Source organism: Juglans microcarpa x Juglans regia, chromosome 3D (genome assembly GCF_004785595.1).
Source record: "Juglans microcarpa x Juglans regia isolate MS1-56 chromosome 3D, Jm3101_v1.0, whole genome shotgun sequence".
Taxonomy (NCBI): domain Eukaryota; kingdom Viridiplantae; phylum Streptophyta; class Magnoliopsida; order Fagales; family Juglandaceae; genus Juglans; species Juglans microcarpa x Juglans regia.
The window spans coordinates 30763288-30773749 of NC_054598.1; the positions used below are offsets into that span (position 1 = coordinate 30763288).

The 10462-nt window shown below is 32.4% G+C and overlaps 1 protein-coding gene across 1 annotated transcript; it reads right to left on the bottom strand.

Annotated features, from left to right (window-relative positions):
• Window positions 1–1820: 1820 nt before the first annotated feature.
• Window positions 1821–8305, bottom strand: LOC121255775 (protein DOWNY MILDEW RESISTANCE 6). Its single transcript, XM_041156274.1, has 4 exons — window positions 7804–8305; window positions 7460–7707; window positions 2542–2866; window positions 1821–2332 (listed from the first exon to the last, which is right to left on the bottom strand). Exons 1-4 carry the CDS (start codon window positions 7999–8001, stop codon window positions 2087–2089), a joined length of 1017 nt encoding a protein of 338 aa, XP_041012208.1. The 5' UTR covers window positions 8002–8305; the 3' UTR covers window positions 1821–2086.
• Window positions 8306–10462: the final 2157 nt, after the last annotated feature.

Below are 10462 nucleotides of genomic sequence, written 5' to 3' on the forward strand. Positions count from 1 at the left end.
GGATTTGAATGGTTCTCAAGGACCTGTCCATTTCCTAGTTTTTCCTCCTATTATTCATTGTGATAATCTTGACGCTATTTATTTAGCCTCTAATCCGGTTTTCTATATCCGTACGAAGCATGTTGAAGCTGATGTTCATTTCATTCGGGAGAAAGTCCACAACAAGGATGTTACTCTTCGTTTATTTCCACTGTTGACCAGTTGGCAGACCTCTCTACCAAAGGACTCTCTTCCTCTCGTTTCTGTTTTTTGCGAGACAAGCTCATAGTTTGCGAGCCTCATTCGCTTGCGGGGGATGTTGACTTAAGTCAAGCAAGTCCCAATAAACCAGATCCCGTAAATCAAGCAATATCAGATCTGGAACGTCAAGCAAACAACTCCCGTAAATCAAGCATCATGGCACGCATTGAATTCCGAATAGCAAATCTTTGACTACATCCTATTCCTTTCCGGTTTAAAGGCACTTTTTCCTTTTGTAAGTATTCTTAAAAGGCACTTTTTCCTTTTTCCTTTTGGAAGTATTCTTTAAAGGCACTTTTTCCTTTTGTAAGTATTCTTAAAAGGCACTTTTTCCTTTTGTAAGTATTGGGCCATTACTCGGCTGACTAATTCCGTGTGCACTTCTATATATAAAAATCATCTTCTCGGCTCTGGTATATTCATTGAACCAGACCCTTCTTCAAAACTTTCTATGCACGCTTCCTTTTTGAGCTTCATCACTCTTATAGAGAAAGTAAGTGCTTGGCTGATGGCTAAAGTATGGACTGCAGGATATAATGCTATTTTTTCATAAGCTACTGAGTTTCTTAATATTTTGGATGGCATTCATCTTAATTTTGGATAAAACCGGTATACCTTAGGCAGTAGACACTTAGATTTGATTGTAATACTCTGTTATCTGCATGGCCATGTAAAGTTTACTTCTGCTTAGTTTTATGTCTAGGAAAAGGCTATTTTACAAAACTTTGGTTTTGCGATTATCCATAACCCCAGAAGTTCTTTACATGTATAAGGTATTCCTCTGTGAAGAATGAGAGTAGCGAATATCAGGGAATAATCATCTTCCATAAAAAACAATATATATATATATATATATATATATATATGTATGTATGTATAAAGAAACAATGGAAAAGTAATAAAGTAGATTGATTTCTTAAAATTAGATTGAAATCTTGGAAACTTGCCGTGGGTGCCGTGCTTCATACTGTTGGCAGCTTATCAAAGCATGAACAATGAACAAGAATTATTATAGCAGTCTGCAGTTAATTGTCATTGGCTCCGTGGGTTTTCCATAGAGCAAGGATTTGTTTGAAAAGTTTTAGCACTAGTGAAGCTGATCAGGCAAGCTCTTCGATGAAGCTATATAAGAAATGGAGTGTGCATTGGCATGAAAAATGCAGAAATTAAGGAAGAATGTAAAGAAGATTCATTTGAAAACTTTGCGGAAAGCTGTAAACCCCGAAATTAATAAGAGTCGAGGAGATTGCATAAAAGAGGTACTTCAAGTGACCCTTAAAAGTGGCCAGCATTGCTGACTTGGGATTGTAATGGATATTGTCTTTCAAAGGTTTTGAATATTATCTTGAAAGGGAGTTTCCCCTCTCATGGTGGTGAAGCTGTGGAGATCTTGAGTTATGGACAGAGATCTTGAGTTCGAACAAGTAGTGATTAACCACGCTTTATACCCGCTCTCAACGTCTCTCCTCTCTGATGCTTTGCATTCCACAAAGAAAGTGGTAAATATAACCTTCCACTTCACAAAATATAACCTTACACTGCAGCTTCGTCCAAAAACCATAACAACCAGCAAAAGTACGTAAATTTATGGCTAACAGATCAGAAAATTCTACCTAGTTTATAGTTCAATACAACTTGTTGCACATTAAACAGAGGAGAGAAGTACACCGCCGCCATTCTTCCCCCAAAAGTAATTGGGGAGTTTTCTTAAATAAATTGATGTCAGTGTATGGTAAAGCGGACGAGCTCCTTCTGCATCAAGAAAAATGCAAACTAATAGTAGAAAAAGGAAAAAGAAAGAGAAACAATTGCCGATCAAGAACTAGGCAATTATTAATTAAGGCTACTACTGATTCTTGAAAAGTTCGAGACAGTGTTCTTTTTCCAAGTCCCGACTCCAAAACTTCTTGTAATACTCTGCATATGTGAAACCCCTGTACACTGCTGCTGATCCATCTTCTGTGAGTGCTGTTGGGGCGCTGATTAAAGCGTCGTCACATGGGCAGAGGAACGAAGCTACCGATAGCCTTGGCTTCTCAGCATTCACTATTGCTCTGTGCCAAACACTCTTATAAATCCCATTACTTAATGCCTGCAATCACTCATTCTCATGTCAAATTCAATTCCTTAGGAAACCAGACAAAATCCCTTAACAACATTACATCATTATTTTTAAAATGTGTCTTCTATTATAATATCTAAGTTGGAAGCTTAGTGAAAGTAATTAAATTTATGTATTCCCGTTGGTTTAAGTTTTTGGGACATGTAGTGATTTCACATAGTGTAATGTCTCGCCGTTACCTGCAATTGATCGCCGAGATTAATGACAAAAGCATTTGGGTGAGGATTAACAGCAAGCCACTTGCCATCTTTGAAAACTTGAAGGCCCGCTACGTGGAGGTCTTGAAGTAGGATTGTGAGGGCATTGGGATCAGTATGTCCTGGCAATCCATAGGTGAGTTCTGGCTCTGGACAAGGTGGATAATAGTTCACAGCCATATGCTGTCCTTGCTCTCCCAATATATTCTTTATAGAATCCTTTTCCACGCCTAAGCTTTCTGCTATGAGTTCTTGTATTCTGTACCCGAGTTCCCTTACTTCCATGCAATAATTGCTCACAATTTCCCTATCAATGCAAGACAATGTTACATTAGCTTCATCAATTATGGGTTCAAATCGGATTGTTTTGAGTACACTATTGAGAAAACATAAGCATTTAAACATTCAATCAACTTGAAATTAATGCCAGTAAACACTGCAATATGTTGATCTGGTCTTATTCAGATATGCAGAGACTTGGTAATGCTCTAATTGATTGCTGGTTCTACACAGCTCTATCTCACACAGCAAAAGCAGGGAACATTAGGTATGTTTGAACTTGATATGAGAGAAGACATTGAAATGGCCAGCCGGGAGCTACAAACCCAGATCCAATTGAGTTGAATGCAAAATAAAATATGCTGTAAGCAAGCAGTATCTTGGAAGAGAATCTAAGATCAACATCCTCTATAATCTTTTATTAAAACATTTTCTACCATTCGAAAAGAGACATACATGGTTTATGAATCCCCCGTGATTACTATGAACCCCAATATTAAATACAACAAGTCTACATGTCTCTAAATTGTATATTTGGGTAAGAAGACTGTAGCTTGATCTGAGAATCTATGAAACTTACAAGCACAAAGACCTGATATTTGTTTTTCCTATTATTATTTATATATTTTTCTTGACTTTTTTATTCGCAGGGTGGCCGAAAGAAGACATCATCCATGATCGAACTTGATAATTAAGAAATAGAATGGCATTATAAATCGAGACCCACAAATCCCTCACTTACAAATAATTGTTAATCGACAAAGAAGCTTACGAGACGTATAAGTACAAGAAGTATTAGTAGTCCAATTAAACAATGGTAATAATAATATTATAAGCACTAAAAAATAATATTCACAATAAAACAGATGATGACAAAGAGCAGGATGATGATGCATGATCATAATAACCAAGTTTTATAAACAAGATATGTTTTCAAAGCTTGACCCACGAAAAGAGAGAGATCTTAATCACTGCTTCGTACGTAACAAATGACGTTAAATGCAATTATTCATCATTTTACTCGAGACAATGAGACAGAGTCATCTTCGTGCCTTTTTTTTTTTTTTTTTTCCATTGATTTCTTAGCATATTCTCTTGATATCTTTGTCTATGAAAAGAACCTAACTGGGCTCTTCTCCAAAAAAAAAAAAGTGTTTATTTAGTATAGTTTTTTTTAAAAAAAATCTTTTAAAACAAATTGATAAAAGAAAGGTCTTAAAAAGAGTAATATTATAGATACAGTCGTAAGGTGTGTAAATATCGCACACTTTCTTTAAAAAATAGTACAAGCCATTATTAAAAAGTAAATTTTTTCATATAGATCACAGATTTACCAATTTTTTTAAAAAGAAGTACGTAAAAATTACATATCCAAAAACTATATTTAGCAGTATTCCGTTAAAAAAAGCATATGCCACCCTATTTTTTCCAAAACAGATTTCTTAATATTTTACAAAGATCATCGGTTAAACTTTAATTCACAAACACTATTTGCCTCTATATTGTTTCCCCGAAATAGGGGTTTTTTTTGTTGGAAAAAAAAAAAATTATTCCTTGAACTTAAGTTTTAGAAAACTTAATTTTCTATTTTCTATTTTATTTTCCTTTCTAACTAAAAAAAAAAAAAAAAAAAAAAAAAAAAAAAAAAAAAGACTCTACCTTAAAAAGCATCACGATAGTGAAAAAAGAAAACATATTCTTTTGATCACTAGGATATCCAAGGTTTTGTCTCCACTAATTCCGAGGTTTTGTCAGATACGAACAGAGTAATGCGTAGTGATTCTAAAAAAGACTGCCATATTAGTAAACTTTTAACTCTTAATTGTCGTTATTCTCTCCACTTACAATTAAAAGAAAAAAAAAATAATTGTATATCTAATAATTATTATAGAACGTATAAGTGTCGTATAATTATTTTAAAAAAAAATAAAATTTATTATTAAAAAATTATTATTTTTTCATATAAATCTCATATTTATTTATATTTTTTAAAATAATTACATAATATTTACATATTCACGATTAGAACTATAGAAATACCTTAGAATAAGACAAAAATTAGGCCTAATTGGATAGTCTATTAATTATAATGTTAGTATATGAGCATAATCAATCAATCTAGTAGGATCTGAATCATGCTCCGCAACATGCAAGAATAAGAAATATTTTAATTCTGTTTCTAAGTAAAATATGCAAATCGGTTTTCAATGATCCGTAGGGTTGGACAAAAATCAGAGTTAGGAGTCAGAGATAAACAAGATTTTGATCGTGAGATTCGAAAAGGGCTGACGACAACACGGTTTGTTTCCGTGATGTCAGCCACAATTAACGACTAACGTGTAGACTACGTGGTCGATTCTATAGTACTGATGTCAGCCTGGTCTACTACTAGGGTGGCGTCCTCACCGTCCGATTTGTCTAAAAAGTCTCCCCTCCATATTTAATTCCAATACGCGTATCCCACCGGCGGATTAATGTTTATAACTTTATGAAATAATTCATGGGTCCCACTCTGCAAACTAGTATGACAACATCACACATTTAGCTGGGTTGACCCGCCAACCCCGATAGTTGTTTGAAATTTGTGTAGCAGTAATTGAAAAAGCTACTTTAATATGGTGCCTCTACAGCCACGCGGGAGCTCCGCTATTGTATTTTATATGTTTTTTTTTTATACATTTTTTTAATATGTTTTAATATTTTTTTATGATAAAATTTATTTAAAAAAAAAATACACGACACTTATATATTAAAAATGGATGATTCTACAGCTTCCGCTGGGACTCTGCTAGAGCTATAATATGTGTTTTCATATATTTTCATGTATTTTTTTAAATTATTTTTTATATAGATTTTTTTAATATTTTTTAAAAATGAAATAAATTTAGAACATCATTAAAAACAATTCCTTAATTAGAAAGTAAAAAAAAATCATAAAAAAATATTTTTTTTATTTTAATTCATGATTAAGAAAGTATTTTTTAATAATATTGTAAACTTTTTTTATTTTTTAAAAATATTAAAAATTATTAAAAAAATCTATATAAAAAATAACTTAAAAAAAACACATAAAATACATGTTAGAGCTCCAGCGGGAGTTCTAGCATTATTCATTAAAAATTTGAAAAATGATAGTTACAGTAGTAAATGCGCAAGCGTCGCGCAATCACTTTGAAAAAAATTAATATATACAGGACCTACATGAAAAAAATAATTTTTTAATAATAGACCGCACTCTTTTTTAAGACAACTGCACGGTACTTATACACTCCATGACTGTATGTAACATTACTCTAAAAATTTGTATAAATCATAAAAATGAAGTTTGGTCCAATAAGATGATATTATGATTTGGTCCAATCATAATGCTCGTATTGCTCTAGTGTCAAAAGATATATACAGTTTCCTGTCTCTTCCACTTTCATAAGCAAGCATGAACTTTGAATAATATATATATATATATATATTATTGATTAAGATATATTAGATTTATTTTAGTAAATTTCTTTTGGATCTTCTCGATTGTTTTCAAATTAAGTATTTAATATTCTGTAAAGCATTGACATGCATTTATCATTTTAAACGGGTTCTGCATGGAATAATTTGTGACGCGTATCTTAAAAATATGGCATCGGGACAAATAAAAGCTCAATTAGTGGCATTATATGAGCATTTTAGTGCTGTATTTTTCAAAAAACAAAAAACAAAACATTATTCGGAGGAAAATCAAGAAAGAAGAAAGTGCATGTACGTGTGCGTGTCTTTTCTTTATGTTTTTTAGGAGTACATGCTAATTGGATGTATCTTGGACTTTTCAGAAACCACGTTCGGGAATCGCATGATCGATCGAAGCACATGGGCTGGTGAGGTTATCAAGAGTGGACTTGACATGGTGGTTTTTGACACGTCGAAAGGACAGAGAATATATCTCATACGATGAAAATCAGAACTCCAAACCCTAAAGTATTTTAGGGCAACGCATAATGGTAAGAGAAATGAAGGAATTACTATAGAAATGGCATTCTATCATATTGAGATGATTTTGAGAACATTATAGCTATCTACATAGCTAAAGCATGACCAACTCAAGGAGTTATTTGTTAAAACACATATTAATGACATTGTTAAAAGCACCTATTATAAAACAAAGATGAGCTAGAATCTCCATTGTTATTTAGAAGATGCATGATTGGAATACTCTAAAATTAAAACTTTATATGATACTTTAATCATTAATTTCGCTAAAATCGATATTTCAATTTCAGTGAAGACAAAAATAATATTTTAAAGAATCATGCAAAGTACTAAAGATCGTCAATTAATTAGACAGTTTTCTGTTATTTAGATTCCTAGTACAATAGATCGCCTTAAAAGAATATTTTATTTGACGCAGTATTTAATGTTCAATAAATACGTCACGTGGCATGAAAATAAAACTATCTACATGATTGAAATAGTTTATTACTCAACTCTTTGGTCTCCAAAATAACTATTGGATCTAGGTTGAGACTTTATTATTACGGAGGAAAAGGACGTGGCAATAGTGTACTTTTCTTCAAATGTGAATTTCTTAAGCGTGTTTGTGTGCGTGAGAGAAGGAGAGTAGGATAGTAAGACTTACTTGAAGGTAGAAGGATTGGAGGGCCACTCAGGTACATACTTGTCTAAAGGATAACAATGAAGTCTAAGATAATCTCTCCAATTGTGAACCTTTTCTTTTTTCACGTTAAAACTTGTTGAAAGTCTCACTGTTTTTGAAGGATCATCCGAATAGAGCTTCAACTTCTCTTCCACCGGCAGGCTAAAGAACTCGGTAGCCACCTCTAACATTTTCTGCACCGCCTCCGGTGACACGCCGTGTTTGATTACCTAAACATATTTAATAAAATGGCAAAATAGTCGTGCAGTTCTCTTTCAAAAAATTAAGTGAACTCTGATCTCATGTGTATGGAAACTACTTTTTACCTGGAAAAAGCCAAAATATTTGCAGGCATCTCCAATTTGCTTGACAATTTTGCTTCTATCTGCAATACTCAAGTCGATGATGGGAACATCTTCACAAGCAGAGATTTCAGACAGACGAGGCCGCTCGGATTCTGGTCTGATGTAGCTTTGCGGCAAGCTCGTGTAGCGAACTCCGGTGGATAAAACCTTGGTATCCATGTATATATATGGGGAAAAAAATAAAAACCCAAAAACGACAAGCAAAAGTTAGTATTTAGGTAGAGCTAGGCCGCTCGTAGGTGTGGTAGATCTCTCTCTCTCTCTCTCTCGGTGCTTAGACTTTGTGTAGTTTCCGGGAAGGTGCTAAGAGTATATTTATACACCCAGGGAACGAGTGCATCTTGGGCTTTTTTGGTTTGTGCCGTAAACTTGGGTTCTAATTGACGTATGTAGAGGTTTGATTGGTTACAATCTTTATTACAAAGCTTGTTCTAGAGATTTCGCACAGTCTACATATATAGTTTGCTTGCAGAAGGACATATGAATATATATATATATATATATATATATATATATATCACATATTAAATCATTAAGGTAATTTTGTGAACTATAATCTTTTTGTGGGGTTGAAAGAATTTAAGGCTAGATGCAGAAAATTAGCTGATTTCAGTACTGTCTGGTTGATATATGCTGGAATGTTATTGGGCCTGGAACGTGATGTATTTGGTCAGTCTATGGGTATTAAGATATTCTAGGTCAACTTAAGAGCTGAACTTGGGAAAAATGAAAAAGGAAAACATGCATGACAGAGAAGTGGATGCAGATCAGTCAGTGAAATTGTGGTGGGAATTATGAAGTTGAGCATGAGGCTGACCTTTCCAGAGGCAGGATGGCCATGGGATTTTGGTTGTGGCTAAAACATGATCATGATCAAAAGGGAAGTATTAATGGAAACCAAGTAATGCATCCGAGTAGCACTACCAGATCATGTATCAAAATTAGAGCATATATATACATATCCTCCCAAGTCATTAGGGGAAGTAGGAACAGCTTTTCTTCTTTCCTTTTTGTTGCGGATCTTAAGGCCGATAACGAGGCTTAAAAAAAAAAGAGTGAGATGTACCGTACAATCGATGTGGCAGATGGAATACCACATCTATCAGTCATCGGATAAATAGAAATTAGAATAATGTTAACGTAAATATCGCTCATAAATTTAAAAAAGAGTGAGATTTATTTTTAAAAGAAATACATAAAATTTACATATTTTAAAATTATAAATATAATTTTTTTATAAATTAACTATCAATATTTTCTAATTCAATGAAAAAATTATATATATATATATATACACACAAAGAAAATATGGAAAATATTATATATGAAAAATGTATTAATTTATTAAGTATTCTTAAAATATGGATTAATTATGATATATACTATACATCATCGTAGCGCATAATATTATATCAAGATTAAAATTGCTTATATAACCCTTAATTTTTAATGATAAAATATCCTGTGATAGAGTGAAAGTATTGTATGTTTATATTTCGAAATTATTCAATAATTAATTATTAGTAGATATCTTTTTTAAGAAAAAGGGGAATTAAGAGATAGAACGTTGCCAAGGAAGAATCCATTTAATTTGCATATATAATGTCACGAACTTATTGAAATTGCCCACGAGGTTTGGGAATGAAATGAGAATTTAATATTTTGTTTAAAAGGTTAAAATATTTTGTTTTAATATTATTATTATTTTGAAATTTGAAAAAGTTGAATTGTTTATTATATTCTGTATGAGAATTTGAAAAATATAAAATGATGATATGAGATGATTTGAGATGATATGAGAATTTTATATCTCATCCCACCCCCAAACCTCCGTATGTTTGGATGTCGTATCCATTTGAATCTATCTCAAATTAATTATTGATGGAATTCGCTACTTTTTCAACTTTTCATAAAAAGTTAAACATATCTCAACATACTTCATGTATTCAAATATATATCTCCACCTAGCTACTTAATACATTCAAACATATTTCAATATGACCCACAAAATATTACTATTCACAGATTGATTCAAATTATCTGAGATCAACTTAATAACCAAATGCAGCTTAAACCTAATTTTGTGGATACATCAATGATGAGAATATGTAACGTTTTGCTATTATGTGATTGCTTGCTTTGTTTGAATGTTAAGGTGATCTTAAATGATATGTAAATAATAATTAAAAGATAGTAAAAAAGTAATTAATAGTAATAAAAATAGTAAATAATTTGTGAATAATAATAAATAGTAACGCGGTCTCATGAAATGATACTCACTATGTATCACGGACTTTGAATATGTGTGATTGGTATTGCATGTCATGACATGTGAATATCTTTACACAGGTGTCAAGTACTCGGTCAGATCCCTTGCCTCATCACTCTCTAAAGTCAATGGCAATGCGGAAACAAAATGAAAAAATATATTCAGCATCTCAACTTCTATCATCCTTTCATCATTTCATGATGTGCTATTAGATGATAAGTTTACAAGTAAAATATAATAAATAATTTTTAATCACATAATGCCACATCATAAGATGATGGAAGAATGATAGAAGTTGAGATAATGAATAGTATTACTCAAACAAAATATCTCGAGATAGTTCATCTTTCA